At 34.0% G+C, this 25,162-nt stretch overlaps 1 protein-coding gene across 1 annotated transcript in view; it reads right to left on the bottom strand.

Moving 5' to 3' along the window:
* LOC125648496 (myosin-9-like) overlaps positions 1 to 25,162 on the bottom strand; it is a 44,785-nt gene that overhangs the window by 6,918 nt on the left and 12,705 nt on the right. Inside the window, exons 3-19 of the mRNA XM_048875621.2 lie at positions 18,927 to 19,028; positions 15,062 to 15,142; positions 12,381 to 12,458; positions 11,425 to 11,509; positions 11,004 to 11,057; positions 9,941 to 10,150; positions 9,274 to 9,582; positions 7,351 to 7,440; positions 7,177 to 7,260; positions 6,827 to 6,910; positions 6,164 to 6,706; positions 5,814 to 5,882; positions 5,560 to 5,619; positions 4,249 to 4,341; positions 2,332 to 2,452; positions 214 to 314; positions 53 to 96 (exon numbers count right to left, since the gene is read on the bottom strand). Coding sequence (XP_048731578.1) covers positions 53 to 96; positions 214 to 314; positions 2,332 to 2,452; positions 4,249 to 4,341; positions 5,560 to 5,619; positions 5,814 to 5,882; positions 6,164 to 6,706; positions 6,827 to 6,910; positions 7,177 to 7,260; positions 7,351 to 7,440; positions 9,274 to 9,582; positions 9,941 to 10,150; positions 11,004 to 11,057; positions 11,425 to 11,509; positions 12,381 to 12,458; positions 15,062 to 15,142; positions 18,927 to 18,988 — 2,168 coding nt within the window. The 5' untranslated portion in view covers positions 18,989 to 19,028. The remainder of the gene's footprint in view (positions 1 to 52; positions 97 to 213; positions 315 to 2,331; positions 2,453 to 4,248; positions 4,342 to 5,559; positions 5,620 to 5,813; positions 5,883 to 6,163; positions 6,707 to 6,826; positions 6,911 to 7,176; positions 7,261 to 7,350; positions 7,441 to 9,273; positions 9,583 to 9,940; positions 10,151 to 11,003; positions 11,058 to 11,424; positions 11,510 to 12,380; positions 12,459 to 15,061; positions 15,143 to 18,926; positions 19,029 to 25,162) is intronic.

Here is a 25,162-nt window from a genome sequence, read left to right as displayed (position 1 = left end):
CCTATCATTATTGACCCAGGATCTTTATGAACGTATCTTCATATCTACTTACAATTTTCCTTTGGAATCATTGACCTTAAGAGATAGAGAATTGATCTACAAATGAAAATAAATGATTGACATGATATTACACAACTAAGTATTTCTTTTACAAGTCAACTGTTCTGCACATTAGTTACCATGTTTATCAATGTGTTTATTAAAGCTACTTACTTCAGCTTCCTGTTTTCTGACTTTCATATTCCAGTCATATAGATCTTCTTCTAGATTGGCCACCAGAGCATGCAGGTCCTTACACAGTTTGATTAAATCAGCTATAAAATTAATATGTCTACATTAGATAAAACCCATAACAAGTCAAATCTATTTTCGATATTCATAAATTTTAAACAAAACATGGGCTTTGTGATCATATGTTCCATAAACCGTATATAAATTTCTTATTTTTCAATAAATTGCTTTGAAAATTATACTGTACAGTTAACTCTCGAATTATTGCCACTCAATTCATAGCCATTTTTGTTAAAACACAGCATTTTTCTAAAAACATTTTTCTTATGACTTAAAATTCTCATTAAAATGCCAAATTCCCTATTGTCATTTGCCACAGTGTTTTTACAAATGTCAGTGGTGCGGAAATTGGTCATTATCGATCTCTGGCATACACATGGGCAGACAGGACCTCAGTAATTGCTGTATTAAATAAACAAGAAAATTACTTAATATTAACTGTAGTCTTGTTTTTACATCATAGAAAAATATCTGTTTAGAGATGGCTATGCCATGAAAGAGGTTCCTGTTGAATTTCAAAGAAAATTATCACACCATGGAATACATTTGAAATGTACACAACAGGAAATTGCCAATTGTATTATGGAAAAAGTCCATTAAAACGGGGACAGTGGGTGATGTTTTGGCTGCAAAGGATAAAATTCTTGTTGACCCTGGTTCAGATAATGGCTATGCAGTGTGCTAAATACTGACACTGGGCAAGGTTTATAAATAACTTCGAACATACTGTGTATATGTGTTTTGTATACATACGTTTATTGTTTTATAATGAAGCCTTAATATAGATAGAAACTTTTTAATCATGTTAGATAAATTGAAAATAATTTTTAAGAGTATTTTACATTATTGGAATTGCAAAAGTATTGTAAGTAAAGGGAAGATAACTCTATACACGAATAGTAACTCTTTCTCCCTAAAATGGCGGAGATACAATTCATCGCTGATTCGTTAGAATGCCATAAATTCAAAAGAACAAAAGGTGGCGGTTTATCGAGAGTTGACTGTATATATTTACCAAGATGCTTGACAGGCATGATGAAAGTTACTGACCAGGACGTGCATGCACATTGGATTAATTTTGATTAAATAATGATATAACTTGTATAACTCTCCTATACATTAAACCTTTACTGTATAGAATGTTAGTGCCTATTGAATGATTTAATGGAACCTCCTAAATCAAACAGCACCACTTTTTTAAATGGGTGGAGGTTTGGGAAACGTGTAACGGTACCGTTACAATCAGTACTAGCTTATATTGACATTCCTTTTTTCCTATATATGCATACAAGTTACTGGCAGACGTAGAGATGGTCGGCCAATGCAATCTTGGAGAGAGCTGACGGAAAAAGATCGTAGAGAATGGAAGCTCTCTACTGCCGACCCTCAAGACCGGAAAGAATAGAGATCTGCCATGCGTGCAGCTAGCCAGATACCTGGAAGGGGGCCCACTAGTGTGGACACTACCCGTAATTCTGCACGGAAATAAAAAGGAACCGACAACAACAACTATGTTTGAGAATTTACCGACAGCTTGTACACTTTTATCTAAGATTTCTGATTTGCATGCAGTCTTTTTTAAAAAATTCAATCCAATCCAATTCTAACACAATACACACATTACAAAAGTCAGAGACTAGTGTGTGTGTGTGTGTATATATATATATATACTATTCACAAAGAATGACATCAAACTCTTAACACAGCAGGATCGTGTAACAAGTGATATTCAACATATACAGCATTGAAATAAACATTAACCATGCTGAACACTTCATTCCAACATTAAGACATTTGAAAACTTTCATGCTGGATTATTAACAGTTGTAAAATTAGGCTGGACATGGTCCCATACTTTTGTGAGGCAGAATCCATGGTAAAGAATGTCTTCATGCAGGAACGCCTACATGTTCATCATTTGTCACACATTAAAACATGTATCTGCAGACATGCTGTTTTCAGTTGTGTGTGTAATACAATTGTACATCAAGGTTGATATTTGCACACATCATGCTGCTTCATGCTTCTTTAGAAGCCTACCCTGGCCTTTGCCTGCCGTGTCACAGGGCGGAACTCGTTCATTGATGTACCTCTCCTTCTCCTCCGCTTTTGCCTTGGCTTCATTTCTCAGATCCTCTGCTGCTTTAGCCATGATCAAAGCCTTCAAACCAAGTTTGACAAGTTTTCTCATAGTTTCTTTACAAAGATTTTTTTTTCATTCAGGCTCATGCTCTTCCATGCTGCATTTGCCAAAACAGAACTTGAAGATTGAAGTCATGCTATGTCACTGACCTATGAAATGACTACAAACATCAACATAAGATTGATCAAGTCATGCTATGTCACTGAACACTGAACTATGACTACAAACATCAACATAAGATTGATCAAATCCAGCTATGGATTTGGACCTTTTTCTTACCTATATTACAAATTGTGATTTACATTGTATTTGTTTTGATGCAAAGTGAATGTTCGTGCAGTTCAGCAACTTGCATATCTTTATAATTACACAAACCAAACATTGTCTACACAGATTAGAATGGGCTTTGTCATTCACTCCACTCAATCCATTCCATGAACACAAACAGAACATTTGAAGCACTTGTTCACCTCGTAGCAAATTTGTCCCCCCCCCCCCCCCCCCCCCCCAAAATGCTAAGGTACTGCAGCAAAGCTGACCTTTCAAACAACAATTCTAATAGGTCACAATACATGTGCATTGTGTACCGACTAATCAGACACTGGATACTCTAAAGTGAATTTAGCATCGAGAGCACACTATCTAAAAATGAAAGCAAAAACAAAAAGTGCAGCAGAAAATACCTTTACTCATGCTTTCCATATTGGAAGGGAGGGGTGTGACTCGATGCATTGATCCCGATCTGAAGTGTGAGCTGTGAAAGGAAGAATCACTGGACATGCTTCCATCATCTTCATCATCGGCAGACGCATACTCACCATGCAAATCCTAACAACAACATGCTAATAGTCATGCTTGTTTGAAAAAACAAACACACACAATAATAAAAGAAAGGAAAATGTTATCTAAGAAAACTTTCTCCATTATTTCCATTAAATGATATTCACTAACTTACAGATACTGATAACTAGATATTCATTGATTATGAATATTCATACTGATAGCTACATGTAGATATTTACTGATTATGAATATTCATACTGATAGCTACATGTAGATATTTACTGATTATGAATATTCATACTGATAGCTACATGTAGATATTTACTGATTATGAATATTCATACTGATAGCTACATGTAGATATTCACTGATTATGAATATTCATACTGATAGCTACATGTAGATATTCACTGATTATGAAAATGTTTGTTGTTTTACGTCCCATTTGAGAATATTTTAATCATGGGAACATACACATGAATTAAAATTCTCAAATATCAATATTAATTCGTGGAAAACTAGACAATCCCTTTTGCAATCAAAAAGACTTTAAAATCTGTAATATTTCATAATTCAGTTTCCTGACAATTTTTTCTACATTTCATTCTACTTTTAATCATGTCAGTATAAATAGATACTTTGATACTGAGAGCGTAAACCTAAGCTTCTAAACAACATCAACATGCAAGACACATGTGAAACCTGCAGGCAATTAATGGTGTAGATGGAATGATTCAATCATTTTGATTCCTTGGATAATTTTATTTAATGTTTCAAGGTGGGGACAGATTTTAATTGTTTCTCTTCAATAACAGATAACACTTGCAGAACTTGTGATTTTCAGAGAAAAGATATTTTCATTGCATTGTGGATACACTTGAAATAGCCTTTGATTTTCATTGCATTGTGGATACACTTGAAATAGCCTTTGATTTTCATTGCATTGTGGATACACTTGAAATAGCCTTTGCAAATGATGGGTCTTAGTTTCTGATTGGATCTGACCTACTTTCTCTGTGGTTTTGACCTACTTTGAGTTTATTCTTCTTTTCTTTGTCAAGGCCTCCCAACCCTTTCCTCTTGTGCTTTCTCTTCTTTTGTTCCTCTTCCATCCTTCTTGCTGCCTACGAAATGGAAACAACCTCTATCCAGTTCACACCTCCTAAAAACTTTCCACATTCCATCATGTGATCAATCACATGATCAGCCTTCTGCTTTCATAATGTCTTCCCCATCCCCAAAACTTACAAAGATCTATGGCAAGCACCTAACGAAGACTCAATTTTGACAATTTCATTTTTGAAAACAAATTTAGTGCAACTTATTAAATGTGCAATAATACAAGAAAGTACACTATATTTCCTGATCTCGTACACTGCTAAAGACAGTTACAAATATAAACGTAGAGGGAAAGACAATCGGATTTTTGATCAAGCTTTTATAGTTTTCAATGTTCTCTTTGAAAAGGATACACTGAAAGTTTAGATTAAAAAAAATGTGAATGTGATATTAGTTATGAGACACAGAAAGACTGGGAGCACTTCACGACTCTAGACATCATGAGCGAACCATGTGGCAATGTCTATTTCTATGGCATTCCCTCTAGCCTAGGAGTCTAAGACTTTTCCTATCTGTAATCATGCATAGAATTAACAGTGGTGATTTTTCTACCATGCAACTAATTTGCCTGTAAGATAGGAGACAGAGATGCTGATACACTGAAATCTTTTGTCGTCTGTCTCCATGAGATTTTCAGATCAATTTTGCTGGAAATGAATTAATCTTTGTTTCTTATTCTCTTTTTTTAATGGTAAAAAATCATCACTGTTTCCTCTGATGTCATGTGACTTTAAAATCAAATTTCTACATTGTAAATCTTCAAGAAACATAACCGATACAAGAGCCATGCATGAACTGCATGTTCATTTTTTTATTAAGCAAAGGGAGGGGTTCTACTAAAATGTTAAAATCTAAGTTTAATCCTGAAGACAGTGTTCATACATCCACTAGCTCTGTATTGTCATCACAAGTACACAGTATTTTGTATAAATTTACTTTGTCTTAAACAATTGTCTTTCAATTCTTTCATCCATAAACTTGACAGAAACATAATTGACAAAATTTATTTAAGTCCAAAATATCTTTATCTTGAATGCTTTCAAAAATAAATACCATAGCTACACAGTGATCTACAAAAAAATCTATTTGCAAACAGAAATACACATTGCCACTTTAAACTTTTTTTTAATTTTGTCAATTTTTAGATGAAATAATTTCCCTTCCATATGATAAGTATTGTTTACATATATTCCGGAATCTGTATGATGTGTCTGAATACGTACTTCTTCTCGCTCTGCCTCTTCACGTTCTAATCGTTCACGCTCAATTCTCTCCTCTTCTTCCTAGCCAATGAAAAATTAGTTATCTATCATATCTAACTATAAAATTGTATACCTTTTCATTTGAAAGTTCATTCAAGTAGAAAATAATATTGAAATACATTTCATTGTTAAAATTGCATAAAAGCTCTTCATACAAACCTGGGATTGAGTACAATACATTCATTCATTGCCATGGCACCATCAGACACACCTACCTTATCAGTTCCATTTATACGATGCCAGCCATTGCTTGTTATAGTAACTGGTGTAGCAACAACAATGTCCTAAAAGTTTTAAAGTGCAACATGCCATAATAACCTGCTTTCATGCAATAATTTTTTTAAAGAGTTTCAAATCAGCTGTGAGGAACAAAAATAAACATTTCTATGTAAAAATGCAAGCTATAAAATAAACATAAAAACAACAATTCCATGCATTTTACCATTCAGTAAAACACCTGAAAAGTAAATACATGTCATATCAGATACCTGTAGTAATTATATAATAAATTAAAAAAAAACAAAACCAATGCAATGTTTCCTAGAATTTTCTGGAAGTGACCTACTTTCTGACTGTCTGTAGAGGAAGTTGACAATGGTCTTGACCTAGATGGAGATATGAGGTGGCTGTCTTGAGAAGGTCTGGAATGTGAAACCAGTTCTCTGTCCATCTTTGATGGAGATGGAGGTTCTTTGTGATTATTTGAAGAAGCAGATTGGGCATTTTGTCTGTCAAACTGCCATCTTCCTGATACTTTGGCTCCCATTGATTTCTGTCTCCGTAAACTTGTTGCCAGTGGTTCAGATTTTTCTGCCGAGTCAATGCTCTGTGACCACTGTCGTCTGATTGAAGAAACATCTTTAAATGACCCAGAATGCTTCAGTGTTGTGGGCGAGGTCACATGATTATCATTCAAAGATTCTTTTGATGTTGTAAATTTAGATGCCAAGAGAGTTACTGTTCCAGATTTGCGAGAGGCATCACTGTCCATATTTGATGTGCTTGTGGCTTTAAAACTTGTGGATAAGGGAGATTTTTGTGGATCCCTAGCAGGCTGCCATCTGTCTAACACTCTTCTACTCCCAAATCGGGGTGATTCATATTTCTCCTATCATAGCATTAAAAATCAAATGAATTTGCTTATCATGATTTGAATTTCAGCGATTTTTAGCAGAGAGAGAGAGAGAGAGAGAGAGAGAGAGAGAGAGAGAGAGAGATGGGGACTTACAGTCACATTGAGATGTGTTTCGCTAGCACTCAGTCTGCTTAGTCTGTTATTGCTGAGATCCCCAATTGTTTTCTCTCCTTCAAACTAGCAAATACAGTTTAATATTTTATGGCCTCATTTCAAGGTTTTAATCAGTTTTGGTTTTCAAATCACAATATGGTTTAATTCTGTGAAATGAAAAAATAGTTACATTATTCACCCTTAAAACAAGTAGATTGAAAGAATTACTGCACGAATAAATTCAATCTTCACTCCATTTTAATTTCACAGTTTTATCCATTCTACGTTGTTTTTTCCCCCACTGCAGTATACAATTCACTAATTTTTAAAAGGTTTAATACAATCCTTACTCGCTTTTGGATATCTTTGAGTCGATCTGTACCGGGAGAGATCACTTTGGCATGATACACATGTATGTCTTTGGCTGTAGCATCCTATAAAATTCAGGTAGCTTTCTTATGAAAAATTCGAGTTATGGGCCATCAAATACAATGTAGGCATACATATTTCATATACTTCTTTACCTTTGTTAAATGTTGCACAGAAGATTGAAATTTGACCAATCTCTCCTGAACTTGTGATTGGCTAGACTCATCCAAACTTAAGTTGCCTGGCTGTAGTACAAATAAAAAAAGAGAGATCTTTTGAAATTTTTAATAGAGGAATTTAATCTGACACAAATGATATCATGTATTCAATGAACAAAATGTGCTTCTGTTTTATGAGAAATATTGCTATTGGTAAATACAGGTGTTATTCTGGGGGTGGGAACTTCATTTTCAATGCATTCTTTTTTTTTTGTATATCAATACAAATATTTACTTTCACTCTAAGATAAATAATATATAATATCACGTAATACATTTTACGATGATTTATGAATGTCATACTTTTACTTATATATCTACACAGATTATCAACAAGCTGTAACATATTTGGTTTTTTTCCCCCTAACATGAGCAAATATTCATTATTGACTGGTTAAATGTTTGATACTTTCTCCATTTCAGAAATTTGGCAATTTGAAAATCTTAAATCCTTTGTAAAATGAACTGTTTTTCATTGACACTGGAGGTTCACTATAACTTTGTTTTACTGTAAAACAAAGTTTGGATAAAATAAACTGTTTTTCACTGACACTGGAGGTTCACTATAATAATGTTTTACTGTATAACGAAGTTTGGATATAATGATCTGTTTTTCATTGACACTGTAGGTTCACTATAACCGTGTTTTACTGTATAACGAAGTTTGGATATAATGAACTGTTTTTCATTGACACAGGAGGCTTACTATAACCGTGTTTTACTGTATAACGAACTTTGGATAAAATGAACTGTTTTTCATTGACACTGGAGGTTCACTATAATCATGTTTTACTGTATAACGAAGTTTGGATAAAATGAACTGTTTTTCATTGACACTGGAGGTTCACTATAATCGTGTTTTACTGTATAACGAAGTTTGGATATAATGAACTGTTTTTCACTGACACTGGAGGTTCACTATAATCGTGTTTTACTGTATAACGAAGTTTGGATATAATGAACAGTTTTTCACTGGAGGTTCACTATAATCGTGTTTTACTGTGCTGTTGATTCCTTATTTCATGTGAATACTTAATATCACATATTATCACGCCTCAGACAAAATTGTTGAAATCTTAATTGGTCAGATCTTGGTCACATGACGCCGTGAAAAAAACCTTATCATGCGAGTAAAATCCGTATTGGGCGAGTAATTTTATTTATCGTCGGGTTCGACTTGCAGCCGTGTCAAAAGGAAAGACATTTGATTCCCCACATATACAGTTAGAGGTCTTCGACGTGATAAATTCGTTACACAGTTAGTTAGTGACCTGATACGGAAAAATACATGGTGTGAAAAGAAAACCCGTATACAGGTTTTCTTTTCACACCATGTATTTTTCCGTATCAGGTCACTAACTAACTGTGTAACTAATAATATTTACATTTCCTATGTTTTTCGATATCTTTACCAACTGTAATGATAGCCATAGTATGTCTGTTTTAAGAATTCTGACAGAAAATGAGAGTGGGATGTAAATATTAAAAAAATAATTCCAATTTTGAAAATATATCAGGGTATAAACTGCAATGCTTCACACTGGCATACTTTTCATGAAACATAAACACATTTTATGAAGTATGCTAATGTAAGCGTGGCAGTTCACGCCCTCGTGTATTTTCAAAAAATGAAATTTATTTCTTAAATGACTTGTAGACAAACATAAATTTGTGAGTTTTTATATGTATTTCAGCAATATAAAATAGAAGTGAGAAATCTTATTTGTTAGTTGTGTTTCTTGCTAAATTATGTGATAATAAATTCTTGGTGTATGTTTAGGAATCTACAGTATTTATTCGGGACTAAAATAGATTTTTTTTTACCCATTTAGATTTTCTTTTTCACCTACAAAGACTTACATGATGTCTTCTGTTAGATCCATCTTTCCTGTGAATTTCTTGACTAAGTCCATTTGATTTCTGTTCTTCCATTCTGTCCTCAAAAAAGGTCTTTAACTGACTGGTTTTGTTACTTTCTGACTTTCTCCTCTCCATCTCTGATAAATTAGTGCCTTTGTTTGAACTGATATCCCAGCTGTCCTCATTTATAAACAAGTCCTCATTCACTGTGTCTTTCACACACTGTAAGTTTTGTATCCTTTCATTGATTAGTAATTCTTGCTCTTCACGATCTTTTCTCTGTCTTTCAAGGATGTCGTCTATGTCTTCCTGGGTAAACCATGCAGAAAAACACATGCAGAAACACGTATCATGCAACCACACAGTGAGAACACATGGAGTAGTTGATTTTTAGGTGTAATTCTTACCGTTAATGAACATTCATAAATCAATAAATTTTACTTTCTTTAAAGATATGAACAGCTATTACGATTTCAAATCATTCAAAGCACACATGCTCAAAATTGACTTACCTATTCATTCCTTACAAATACACTATAAAATACTTCATGCTGTGAAACTCATTTCATAATTATGGAATTATTCTCTCCGTCTCTTATCTATATCTTTCCTACTGTACCTTCTCTCCATACTGACCATGTGACCTGTGTGCCGACCCTTGACCTACCCTGCGAGCACGCTCAGCCTCTTCTTGTCGTCTCCTTTCCTCGTCCTGTTGGCGCCTGATTTCCGCCTGTCTCTGACGTTCTTCCTCCTCTTCCTCTCGTCGAGCGCGCTCCTCTTCTTCCTGTCGTTCCTGTTCGGCCTGTGCTGCTCGTCGCTTACGAGCTTCCTCTTCTGGGTCTACCTGTGGTTCTTCTGGAGCTGCTGGGGTGTCCTAATCACAGATTACAATAACTTGTTAAAATTCATATTCAATCAGGTCATTCTACTGTATATCAAGGGAAAGTACAAGACATGCATGATTAGGTATAATATTGGTAATCAATTAACTAACAATGATTTGTAGATTGGTGTAACACAAATAAATACATGAAAATTGTTTACATACATTACTCCTGGATATCAAATTCAAATCATCTTCTGAATACATTTCAAACATATGATAGTGAATGTTCTTTAATACAACATTATATATTCATATACAACAAATCTATAAACTATGGTTATATATGATTAAATGATACAAATATATACATCTGCTACAAAAGCAATGTTTGACAGTAAAGGAGCATTTCCCTTTAACCAGTACCCAGGTGGTTTTTGTACGTGTAATACATGTATATGTGCACAGAAATTGTAGTGTAGATGGGTCAAACAGTGATAAGAGTACTGAGCATGTCATGTTATACAGTTACGAGGAAGTACTGGATAGTTTATTCTGAGTGGTCACTTCTGTATCAGAATCTGTTATAACTTTAAAGACTATAGGTAATTGGTTTCATTTAATCTTTTGGACAACTAAGGATAATTTTTAAACATGCTGTGTGGAGATTCTTTTACCAATTAGATAGAATGTGCTATTACATGACATAAAATGCTTTTGCCATATATCTGTAGCTGCAAATAAAACTGCTCCCAGGATGTGAATGTTCACATAGACATTTTACAGAAACTGGGCAGTAGACTTTGTGCATGGTTAGAAATGACTATGAGATTAGTCAAGCTAGCTCTACAATGTAATGGATTCGATTCTGGAGCACATTTCCATGGATACAACACCATTTTACCTCCTCCTCATATCCTCGGCGACGACGAGAACGAGTACTTGTGTATGATGATTCCTGTATGCAAATGAGTGATCAAACACAAATGATCAATCACAAAAATGATAAAAAGAGTCACACTAAATGTCCAGAATCGCTACTGAGGAAATCACAATCATGATCTAAACATTTACACAAGACATTAAAGGATCTAACATAAAAACTATAGCATTCAAACTCTACAAATTGAAAATCTAGCCCTCCCCTCCTTACTTTCAAAAATCATAGCTGATAATTTTTGCTCACAAATGAGTAAAAATTATTTTTCAGATTGAGAATTTTTTTAAGCTGTTTTAAGTGTTGGACAAGCATTTTCTATCTATAATTTTCCTAATCTTCTGAGCACACTAAATCTAATTTAATAGGGTTAATCACTGTGTCATACCTCAATGGCATCGATTTCGTCCTCTGTCCCCCTCCGACGAGTGCGGCGACTGCTGGTGCTCGAATCCTCTGTGGTCTCAGAGGACCTGTATCAAAATACAAATCACACTTAAGTATCCTTTACAAATCCACCTGTCTAAATTCTTAAAGTTTTACTTTCCATTGTATATAAAAGTTAAACTTTTAGGAAAATAAACTGAAAATTGTGAATTTTAGTCCATTTTCAATAACACACCTTGAAAATACTTTAAGAACTGTTGGCAGTTAAACAGTTAAGTGTCACATTCCAGAAATATTAAATGTCTCCGAAAACAATAACTGATTCATCACAACTCTTCAAACAAAAGATATAAGGATCGCTAAACATGCTAAAATAGTCCAGTCTTCTTTTTGACTAGAAAGTAGAACGACACACTAAAGATTTTTTAAAGTATTAAATCTTCCCTTTTCAAATTTCATTTAAATTAAATGCTTAGGCTCTATTCAACTGGTTATATAAAAGATTTAATGTTCATGTATGTCTCGTATACATTACACTATCCCAAATTCATTCTTACAAAAATATTTCATTATCAACAATTACATATTGGACCACTTGTAAATCAGTATTTTTTTTAAAACAAAATTTTGTTGTTGTATAATTCTGTAATTCAAATAATTTGAAATTGTAATATAAGAGTTAAATTCACTTGTTTTTCTTACTGTTATGCTATTCATTTAGAAATGTGACTGCTTACTTTATTAAGCAAATACTTTACAGATTTGTAAACAGTTAACTATAAGAATAAATATATTACAATCTTTGATTTCATTACAAGAGAGAAAACTCTCTTCAATTTACAGGCAGCTCATTACAATGCAAGAGAGACAACTCTTGTCTCATCCACAGATACACAACACTGTGCCACATAATGAAACAATACAGTGCCACATTACAGGGTGGCTAACTCATCTTGCCTGAGCCGTTGCTCTCGTCTTTCCCTGCGTCGACGTTCCAGTTCATCCTCCCCATTTATTGCATTTACCCCTGCGGCTCTGTGTTAGTTTGGGAAGAAAAACAATGGATGAAAGATTCACACTCACAAACCAAACACTTTGATGCTGAGGAAAGAGTCAAAAGATAACTGTACTACTTTTCTCGAAAATATCTGCAACAGGCAATGAAAAAGAGGTGAAATGTGATGTCATTGTGACATCATCAAGGAGTGAACACCAACTAAAATGCTTTTTTCAGACAAATTTGTCATTTTTGCAATTTTCTATTTATTTAAACTGTAATAAGAATTAAGAAAAATGATTTTTCCATAAACAAAAAGCTTTTTAGTTGGCTAAAGGTTAAAAGAATTATCTGAATATAATCAATTCTGATTCCACCATTAACATAAAAAAATTATCATTCTATTAAGGTCAACTCCATGCAAATCATATCATTTTTCATTACTTTCATGAAACATGGAAATTTAATTGCCTTGTTCACGTAGAGCTTTTAAACACATTCTATGAATCCTGGAAGTTCTTTTGTATTTACATGATATATGAGCAATGCTGCATTGAAATTAGTACTGCTCATCTACCATGAGAACCGAGAACCAGTAAGCACTAGGTTGGGTACTAGCCCAATCAAAAAAAAAAATAATAAAAAAATACAAAAATGAAAGATACTTATACTGTATTTGCAATACATGTCTACAGCCTTGTTATTCGGTTATCAATACATTAAATGGTTCATAATGTTGATTTATACCGTGGACCATTGTGTACTGCATTACACTGCTAGTCATTGACAAAATCCACATTATAATGAAATTTTTCTTTGAAGTATGTCAATTGTGCATACATTTTCCAATGTGCATGGTACTCATTTACTGTGTATAAATGCTTTGTTAGTTCAAATACCCATAAGAAAACTTAGCAGGAGTGCAAAGTAAATTCCAATGAGCAGATTCGGTTTACAAAGTTCTATAATCTATGTGAACAAGGCATAAATATTGGGTGTTGCTTTATATAAAACTCCTATCCTGTCTGATGAAAATGAAAGCTAGCTAAATTAATATATGACAAAAAGAACTTTATTGAAATTCCACACAGAAATGTTGAAGTGATTGTGAAGATTACATTTAATCTATGTCTTCAAACACAATACTGATACAGAATATATATCTAATAAGAGTGGTTGCCCTTTAAAACATATGAAATAAAGATTCTAAAAGGAATGCAGGCAATTTTATCATACATATATTCCCCCATCTTTGAATCACACTGGTTATCCAACCAGGTCATCACAGTCTTATGTATGACAACACATGTCTTTAAAATCTTTGCCTCTGAATAGAGAGATATAGAAGTTTCCTCCTAAAACATTCTACAAGAATCAGCTTGATGTTTTTGGTAAATCTTTTCTGTCTTTTACATCTAATCTTACAATCATTGTTTGAGTGGAAGAATCAGCAATGAAGCTCTGAGCTATGGTTGTGCCTGACTTTGCTAGTCTGTTAGATAAATCATAGCATGCAACTTCTTGGAATGCTTCCAACATATTGCCTTCCAGAAAAGTGATTCTCCAAATGTAGTGTTGTATACTTGTAAGTGCCCATGCAATCTGATGACTCTGCACTTGTTGCTGAGGAAAAACAGCTCCAAAACAGACATTAACCTCAAATACAAAATCCTCCTTAGATAAACTAAAAATCTGAGTGTTGTTAATCAGAGGAAATTTGATTTTGATGCTATATTATGACCTTGACTTTAAACACCCCCTCCAAACAATTAAAAAAAAGATGAGCAAATTAGATTAATGCAGTGTTGGAATCTTTTATATCCAAATTTTTCAGCAGAATACATCTGAAAATTCAAACTCTAATAGGATGTTAAATGAATATCTGGTATATATATATATATATACATTTCATGCTGTATATCTTTTTTTAGCATATTCATATTAATTAATAAGATTACCCCCAAATTATCACATCGCAAGCTATTTTGTGCAAAGACTGTCTGACACCATGACAGATTGATAGTGATAGTGTAATGCAGACCATGTGGAGCATTACATGAATTAATATTCTCTGTCTGATCTTAGCACCTTCTGTTACAATAACAGTACACATGTATCGGTAAGGCTTGTGGCTCCCTCTACAGGATATAATGTGATATCAGATAGTGGAGTAGTCTCATTATTGGCAAATTGTTTTATAAAACAAGATAGACATTTTTAAAATTCTTCTTCAGTACCTCAAAAGTTTAAGAATTTCAAGTTTCCAATTCTCTAGAGTCTGCCCTATCATATATCCAGAAATATCTTTCTTCCATGAAAAACCTTCACAAAATTTAACTCAAATTCTTGTTTTTTACTAAGTCTCCCTGCCAGTGATAAAATTTTTAATGTGAAGTTTTTTTTGTTTTAAATTCTATACTTTAAGAAACGAGAATTTCTTTGGATAATCAAATCATTGGAATCTGAATTGTAATAACTAATAGTTAGTTTGAAGCTTCCTTAAAGAAATGTAATCTAAAATGTCATGTTTTAGAAAGTAATGTGAACGATGAATTATGATTACACTTAATAAAGGGCATGTGATAACTGTCAGACATGGAGTATTATATACATCCATCTTTATGCAGCAAGATGCACATACATGAGTTTCAACCTTTCCTCCCGTTCTTTTCTTCTGCGATTCAAACGCTCCTCAAGATCTCCATCGCCATTCAACTGTATCCTGTGTTCAATCATGCACAGCAAATCATGCAAAAATAAAAAATGAGAAAAATAAAATGAAAACAAGCAGGAGAGATAAAGATTAAAAACGTATAAAATAAAATGGAACACTATTAAAACTAATTGCTAGCTAGTTGTCAACCCCCTGTTGTCTTCTTTTTATTCTATAATGAAAACATGAAAGTCCTACATCAAAAATTCTTCAAAAAGATTTACATTTGACTCCATTTAAAATTTCCCTTGAAGGTCATAAAAAATTTGGACAAATTCTACAATAATGTTTCAGGGTACGTATAAATCTGTAAATGTTCATCAACACTTTGTGTGGTATGAATGGGGATTTGTACAAGCTACTGTTGGTAAATATCTGACTGCTTCTTCAAATTGTTTCATTTTAAAAGCAAACTTAGTCATGTACATGAGAATTAAATAATTCGTACATCCTGAAAATTATTTCAAACAGTTTATATTTGTGTTCCAGTGCAGTTTCTAAATTTCATCAATTGAAATGCTGATCTGAGAGAAAACAAGTCTGCCACATAGTGCCATTAAACCTAGAGTATTGAACTGTTCTGCTCAGCCAAGGTGCATATCAGTTCCATAACAAGATATTTCTGAACCCAAGTATATCTTCACATTTCGTTCATTCACCTTCAAGAATAAGATCAGGGACTCCAAGCTTTCCATTTCTCTTGTATTTTGCATCTATGTATTTTAATATGCACATTTGTAATTACCAAATCTTTTGGGACTATTTAAGCTCATGAAAACATCTGCAAATTTCCTCTTCTTCACCTCTGAAATCAGTTATTATCCTGATTTATGAGAAAATTGACAAGTTTTCAACTTTTTACTTGCATTGATTATTGTCTTACATACATTTTTGGGCCACAGAGAGGATTCTTAAACACAAATATTAAACTTTTATATAATTCTTCTTACAAGATCATTAGAATGCTGGATTACTGCCTGGTTTTACAGTACCACAAAAGGAGCCCCCCTCCCCCTACTCCTGCCAGAGCTGCATCCCTCCCCCACAGAAATGTAAACTGTAATATAGACCCTCTAATCAGTCATTCCCTATAGTTGTCTAATCAGCATTTTTCTATTCATTCATATTTGCATTTTGAAGAGGAATCTTCAGTATGTTTTGACAAGATTTGCTTCAAGTGTTTAGGCAATCTTTGCTGCTGGCTAGAGGAGGCTTGGGTTATATGTGGGTGTACAGGCAGCAATACACATCTTCATGTCTATATAAAGCTCAGCGGCTGCTGCTGCCACTGACGCACAATCAGCGTCTGCTGTGATGTCAAGAAATAAGCAGATTTTTCAAAAATGTTTCACTGCATTATGTTAAGATTGTTATTTGACACTGGTGAAGGAAAATATCAATACATGCAGATTCAATGTCTCCATTGTAATTGACAACACTGTTTAGGATACTATTCTTATTGTTGGAGAGAATATGAACACAGCTTTAAAGCTTTATTTCAAAAACTTTCTTATTTGAATAGTGCAATATTGAAGGTATCACAAAATATTCAACTTTCTATTTTTTAAATAACAAATGAGGCAAATTCCCATCATCATTCAGTCAATAGTTAGACATTTCTGGCCAATGAGGCCATTTCTGCTGAAGAATAAATAAAATAAGATTGTAATTATTGCAATAAAATATTGTTAAAAATGCAGTAACATTATCTTCATCTGCCCATGAACTGTATCTACTCACAAATAAAGCGTTTACTATTTAGAATTGGTTGTATTTTTTCAAAATATTTTCAGTTGGAGGAATTTGCAAATGACCTGCATATTTTCATGAGGATTGTCAATAACTTTCAGAACAAGATTCTTTCATATAATCTGACTTTCATTTGATGTCATAGTGTAAATTTAAGCCTTTCTCACCCTAATTTTACATGTTTTTGTTACTGCACCAAAATACAAACTCCCATTTTCTATCATTAATACAAGATGAGTTAACACACTCCCTTGTGATATACTCCTGGATGCCATTAATTGATTTCCTAGCAGTAAGATGCACTTACAAGTCAAACCAACAATTTATCTTTTACTTATACTGACTTATATACAGTAATCAGACAGTAACTAGAATCTTTTGAACCAGAGATCTCACATTTCAGATGATCACCACTGTGATAGAAAGCAAAATTGCAAAACTAAAATGTCTTTTAAGATTGATTGTCCTTTCTTAATCAATATTATGATCTATCTTGAATTAAAATCACTTTCAACTGTTTGGTTTATCATTTATTTTTTGTTTAGTATAACTGTTAATTAGATAAACAAAAGTTAGCTTTATATCTTTACCAAATCAAAAATAATTTCAATGGGCATGCAAAGTATGCATCAATTAGTTTGTGGTCTGGAAAAGAATCTACTTTAAATTTTTCATGAAAAATCAAATCAAACAAAGCTGATAAAATAAATTGGGAGAAAAGCATTTTACCTTGTTCGAATGCAGTCCAAGAAAGAAATGCGACTTGCGAACGAAATGTGTATCGTAGGATATATTACAAACGATACACAGCATGTGTATGAGTGGACAAATCTAATTAATTGTGAGCTGTATTGGTGGGTTCTGCCTATAGGGAACTTTTTAAAAAACTTTTCTTTATCTAAATTTTCAGTTCATCCTATCTGTAAAATTCATATTTTCAAATAAAATCGAATAGATCAAAATAACAAGACTTAGGAAATGTCCTTTAATAACTTATTTTATCTATTTCTAATTTCATATCCCAAAGTAGCCCCTCATACGCATGTAGAAATCAGCACTACATTATCTGCATCACAAATGCCACAAGAAATATACATGATGGGACTGTAAACAACAATGGTTGTCACGGTAACCACATTCCACTGATGATCCGCCTAATCTCGGCCATTGTCAAATACCTGTTTACTTATAATGGTGCATTTACTGCACAACATCCAAACTGTTTGCTAAGTCTAATATACTTTCAATCGTTGTAATAATACAACGTGTAAAGATACAAGTTTTTATCACTCATATATTTCTTTGCAATTTAAAACTTCTAATATGCTAGATGCAGACATGGAACTATGTAGCAGCATTGTGTCCCGAAGCCAAAACTGGGGAACCAGAGAGCGGAGGAAGTTAAGGTAATTCTGCGGATATCAATCATCTTTATATATACAGTGCTGCCTGTGAAAGACTTTCAAAGAGCTCTTGTTCAAAGAGAAAGGGCATTTTTTAAAAGGCATTTTCTGATTGGCATCTTAGTTCATATTGCAACCAAACTAAACAAAAAATGTCCAACATCAGGAAATGAGAGATAATTAACACATGAGTCACGTCCAATAAATACTAAAAAGGTGTGCACTGTTAAAAGGTTTGGTCAAGTATCTTGTCAAGAGGACAGATGACTTTTAATGTCAGCAATTTCATAATATAAAATCAATATTGTTCTATGAATGATCTATGATTTCTAATATTATTCTAAGATTTACAACTAGACAATAAATAATCTGCATCAGTTTTTTTTTCTATATTAAGTGGGTTTATTATAGGTACTTTTATTGAAAGCTGCCAATTAAACATGCTTCAACAGTAAACCACATGCGTTAAATTAGTTTCCAAGGTATTCACTCCAAACATTTAAAAAACCATGGCACTATAAATACTCAAGGTACTAATAAACTCTAACATTAATTTCATTAAGGAAAAAACCAAATCACCTAATTTTAAATGGAATGTTATTACTAAAATGACACAGATAAGATTGTATTTTGATACTTACGCCCCCTCTTCCTGTTGTCGCCGACGGCGACGGGCCTCGCGTCTTTCTTCTAATGAACTCATGATGATATGTATGGATTAGTCCCTACGAAAAATGAAAGCCCTGAAAAAGAAAGTACATGTGTCTAAATATTGTATCATCTAATTACAATGGCTCATTTGCATAGAATCAATGTATGCTGTCCATTAACAAAGATGAACAAGACATGTTTGTGAAACACTGATGTCCTTATATGGCCAAACTCCAAAGGTCATGAGGTTCAAAATGTTGATACGAAAAGAAAGGTCTTGTCACAAAGAATGCACATGTGAAATATGATTAAGCCCTATCACCCTTCATTCGATTAATTGTATATTGTCCCTCTTGAGAATTTTTTACTCATATGGAATCGTGTCACCATTGCCGGTGAAGGGCTGCAAAATTTAGACCTATGCTTGGCGCTTAGGGCTTTTAAGCAAGGAGGGATCTTTATTACGCCACACCTGCTGTGACACAGGACCTTAGTTTTTGTGGTCTCATCCAAAGGACAACCTCATTTAGTCGACTCATACGACAAGCAAGGCACTGAGGAACTATTCTAACCCAGATCCCCATAGTTAAAGATTTTGCAGACAGGCAGACCAAAAGCTAGACATATATGCCCCTGAATCTTTTATTATGAGGGCATAAAAATTGTCACAGGACCATGATTTTGTGTTTATTTCCTTACGAGTAAAAGGCCCATGGGCCACAGCATTCAACTCAGCTGAGTTGCTTTCAATCCATGTCAGACCACAATACTCTATACAACATCGTCTGAATACTCTATACCAAATCGTCTGAATACTCTATACCACGTCGTCTGAATACTCTATACCACGTCGTCTGAATACTCTACACCACGTCGTCTGAATACTCTACACCACATCATCTGAATATTCTACACCACATCGTCTGAATACTCTACACCATGTCATCTGAATACTCTACACCACGTCGTCTGAATACTCTATACCACGTCGTCTGAATACTCTATACCACGTCGTCTGAATACTCTACACCACGTCGTCTGAATACTCTACACCACGTCGTCTGAATATTCTATACCACGTCGTCTGAATACTCTATACCACATCATCTGAATACTCTACGCCACATCATCTGAATACTCTATACCACGTTGTCTGAATACTCTACACCACGTCGTCTGAATACTCTATACCACGTTGTCTGAATACTCTACACCACGTCATCTGAATACTCTACACCACATCATCTGAATACTCTATACCACATCATTTGAATACTCTACACCACATCATCTGAATACTCTATACCACATCATCTGAATACTCTACACCACATCATCTGAATACTCTATACCACATCATCTGAATACTCTACACCACATCATCTGAATACTCTATACCACGTTGTCTGAATACTCTACACCACATCATCTGAATACTATATACCACGTTGTCTGAATACTCTATACCACATCATCTGAATACTCTATACCACGTCATCTGAATACTCTACACCACATCATCTGAATACTATATACCACGTTGTCTGAATACTCTATACCACATCATCTGAATACTCTATACCACGTCATCTGAATACTCTATACCACATCATCTGAATACTCTATACCACATCATCTGAATACTCTATACCACATCATCTGAATACTCTACACCACGTTGTCTGAATACTCTATACCACATCATCTGAATACTCTATACCACGTCATCTGAATACTCTACACCACATCATCTGAATACTCTACACCACATTGTCTGAATACTCTACACCACATCGTCTGAATACTCTATACCACATCATCTGAATCCACAGGTTTTCTCTGTTTCAACATTGAATGTTACAGTCACTAATGGAACAAAAACTCATTGGTTCCGATGATGTCTATGCCTGGAATGGCTGACGATTCATTAACTAAGTATCTAATTGTTTTCATGTAATACGTCAAACAAAATAATTACAATGTACATGTATATGAATAATAAAGCAGCATAGTTCCTTTCAGAAAACTCACATTGCACATACTCAATATGGATATTTTGGTCAATATGCTGCTCAATCAAGAGCCTTGTATATGAATTGGTTTGAAAATTGAGGGTTAATTTTGCTGAATCATTCAAAGTACATAATGCAATGGATTCAGTGTGGCCTCTCATTTCTTCAGAACCCTGTTCTGAGCAATATCGACCTCATGATGCACAACATATTGCTTGTAAAGTAGAATGTACAAAATGAAAAATAAGTTTCAGTTTTGAAAATACATCCAGGTATGACCTGCAAAGCTTTATGCCTTGCAGCATACTTTTCATTAGTGTTAATGCGCTTCATGAAGACAGAATGCCGGCATGAACCATCCCAGTTCATACCCTCATGTATTTTCAAAATGAAGATTTCTTTCTTAAATAAATACAGGCATTTTGTGTAAAATGACCAATGCCACAAGAACGATCTTCCCAGTTATCATTATGTATCCTACATTCACATATCTTTTCAATAATAATGAACAATATGTTTAAAATTTTCACACTTCAGAAATTCATTAAAGATGTACTTTTCATGAATTATAGTTTCTTAGATAAAATATCAACTTTTAAATCTGTTTATCTTATTTTTTGTATATAACTATTAAGTATGCAATAAACATAAAATACACCGTTTTTCCCATGGAGTGTTGTATAGATTTAGATTATGTAGTAACATTATTATAGATTAATATTTTAAAAAAACCATCAAAATGGATTATGTATTACATTATAATGGACTTATAATGCAATATATTTCAAAAGCATTTTTAAAAAAACTAAATTATGGATACATTTTATAAAAAATATTGAGGGAAAAGTTTTTATTGGTAAATTTGGCGGAAAAGGGAACTGATGTTGCTGAAAAGAGGAAATTTGCAGCAATAGGGGATTTTTGAGTTCTTCCATTCCGTGCGTATTTTGTGTATTAGAATCTACGTGATTTGGCGAGTTTTTTAGGCATGCTTTCTTCCGGTTTAGCTAACAATCAGATGATTTCGTTCATTTATTTTACTCACTGGTTTTGATACCGAATTTAAGTGCCATTGGTGTGTGACAGAGGGATGTAATACGGATTTACGTAAGAGAGGAAAACAGGGAATGGGGGTAGTCAGAGATGCCTTCTTTGTCTAAAATTCTTGACAAGAATAAATAAATATATCAAAACAAACAAATCCTAACATGTTCTTTTGACTAATATTCAAAATATTTCAAATTTGAAATGCATGGATGAAGGTTAAGTAGTGGCATACGACTTATTATATTTCAATATATATTTTTTCACACCTTTTAAAATTCAGGTCAGGGAGGTTGAATGATTGATTGTTTTTACGACTCATCGAGGAGTTTTCACTCATTTCTCATTTTTTGGTTAAGTACCGCAAATTTAGACCTATGCAGGGACGTAGCTTCGTTAGGCTCGAGTAGGCACGTGCCTATACACTTTTTTTTTTCATTTTCAAAACACATTTTTGTCCATAAATATTTGCAAAAACTATATGTTCACGTTATATTTCTTGTTTTAAAAATCGGATATGAAATTATTGTTCCGTCGGGCCTTTTCTTTTTATAATGCATTCTACATGATATAAATAATGGGTTGCATATTTTCTATTATAAACTTATGGTAATCGCATTGACTCACTCGACTTAACAGTTTAAAAATCTTTGAAAAGTTGTACAATATTTAATATGTATTACAATTATTTTGATGCTCAGAGTAGTGCAAATGAGTCCCAACATATCTAAACACCCCCCCCCCCCCCAGCGGGAAGGGGCAACCCCCTCCGGCACCTACCCCTCCCCCCTTCCGGGTGTTTCGCACCTCGGTCAAACCTTCATCGTTCGGGCCTACACATTGAAGTAGTCATAGCTACGCCCCTGCTATGCTTAGCGCTCAGGGCCGTAACAGTGAGGGTATTTTATCGTGCCAACGCTGGGGGGTGAGGGGGTAGTAGCGTCACATATATATATTGCTTAAGAATTTTTTTCCCTAAATTCTGATTACTTGAATCATAGGGAGAACACATTATGGATTCACTTCATAAATTGCATTCGTACCATTCAATTCTGTCGCCATAAAAAGTCGGAGGGGGGGGGGGGGGGTGGGGTGGGGTGGGGGGGTGGGGGTGGGGTGGGGGCTTGGTGGTTGTGTCACGAAATATATCTTTATTTGTATATATAAATAATAGAAAGTTATGGTTGTTAAAATGGGGACCATTCCCTCCCCTCCCTCATTCTACGTGCATGCCTCAGAAGTATCGATATATCCATTATCGGATTTGCAATGCCGAAGTCGCCATTCATTCCAATGGTGCCAATATTTGTAAAGATAAATCATGACATAATAACTTTCAATAGCTGGTGTATGTCTTCATTCAATTTTCCCCCACAATTTTATTGATGATTTCTGACAACTCAGTCATTCAGTCTGTTTTCTTTACTGATCGGCGATTGACTTTCAAGAGCTTGAGATCAATTCTTTTTATGTATCTACTACACCAACATTTTTTGGAAAGGATTTCCAAAAGATTATATAGGGTCAATCACAAGCTTACATAGCCTTTGTATGTTACTTTTATGGTAAAAGGAACAAGAAACACTTCAATTTTTTTAGTTCGATTATACTTGCATAGAATCAACTTCCATTTCAATAGGTTGTATATACACTTACACAAGACTTAGTGTATTTATGTTAACTACGATAAACCGGATATGACCATGTCTAAAAAAGTATGACGTAATAGTGACTAAATGCAGAATAAACACGGATATGGAAGAACTCGAAAATCCCCTATTGCATGAAGGACATTTCCGGTCTCCACTTCTCTTGGATCTTTAATAAATTAAAGAAGCTGAAGTTTCTTCAACTTCTGTAAATGGAGGCCCATTTCTGAGTCTTAATTAATATCTGCAGTGACAATTCAGAATGAATACTAAAAGATAACCGGTTACCTCAAAAACACAATGTCAGACACTAACATGTAATATACACAGCTAGATCCAATACTTAAACGTAAAGGCGTGCACCTTAAAATGACTCATTCCCGGAATATTTCCTCAAACTCCTACAAATCCCACCGACTCGGAATATGGTGTGAATGGAGATGCAACATTTGTAAAATGAAATGGTTGGTTGCGATTAAAGTTTCTTACACCTGCTGCAGGCTCACTGTAAGCACTTAGTGTGAATCATACCCCCAAACACTGCTTAACGAGGTTGGAAGTTTGTAAATACAGGGAGGTTTCTTTGGAAACAGTCAAGATCTCTGCCATCTTTCAGAGATAGTAAGACTTAGTTGTAAACAAGGGACAAGACCAAATATAAAGAAGACCTGCATTGTCTGCATATAAGGTCACTCTACCTAATTGACTTTCCATACAGTGGCAAATCTGGAGGGAAATTACACGAATTGTAAAACTCCCCTTTATTGAAATTTTTTCAACAAATATGATAATTTTTTTGCCATTTTCAGACCTGTATTTCTTTTTTAGAAAAAATTTATTTAGATACCATTTTGGGTCGCATCCCTGGAAATTTTCTGGATCCCCAAAGTAACTTCTGAGTTTCAAGGTTAAGGGAGGGTTTAATCTTGTAAATCAATAAAATTAACTTTTCCCCCTACCTCGGAAATTCAATCACATGAGTTGAAAGTGTTCTTTCTAAAGGAGATGTAAATTTCAAATAAATTTTTGTTCCAAGCACTGATAAGCTACAAAGAAATCAAATACTGTATAAAGATGCAACCTCTGAGCCAACCCTCCAAGTGTTATTTTTGTTACTCCCTCCACACAGAGGTGTGGTGGGGATGAAGCCTCTTGTGCATTTGTTTAAATGTTTATACATGTATTTACATTCCCAATGTTTTTGCCTATGATATCTTTACAAATTGTAATGAGAGTCATTTCTTCATGAATGTGTAGATGAATCTTGATAAATATAGTACATGTACGTCTATTTTAATGGCTGCGGATTTCAACAGAAATGAAAGTAGAATGTAATTACATTTTTTTAAAAATGATAAAATATGATTATAACGGTGTTCATACCCTCATGTATTTTCAAAAATAGAATTTATTTCTTAAGTATATCAATTACCACAGTAAAAGAAATCATGCTTTAAATGTAATTTGTATTGTTTTGGAAATTTCATAAATGTTATCTTACACAAAGAATTATGTAAAAGG

Source organism: Ostrea edulis, chromosome 6, assembly GCF_947568905.1.
Source record: "Ostrea edulis chromosome 6, xbOstEdul1.1, whole genome shotgun sequence".
Lineage (NCBI taxonomy): Eukaryota > Metazoa > Mollusca > Bivalvia > Ostreida > Ostreidae > Ostrea > Ostrea edulis.
Note: the sequence above shows the minus strand (reverse complement) of the source record. Positions and strands in the feature narration are given on the sequence as shown.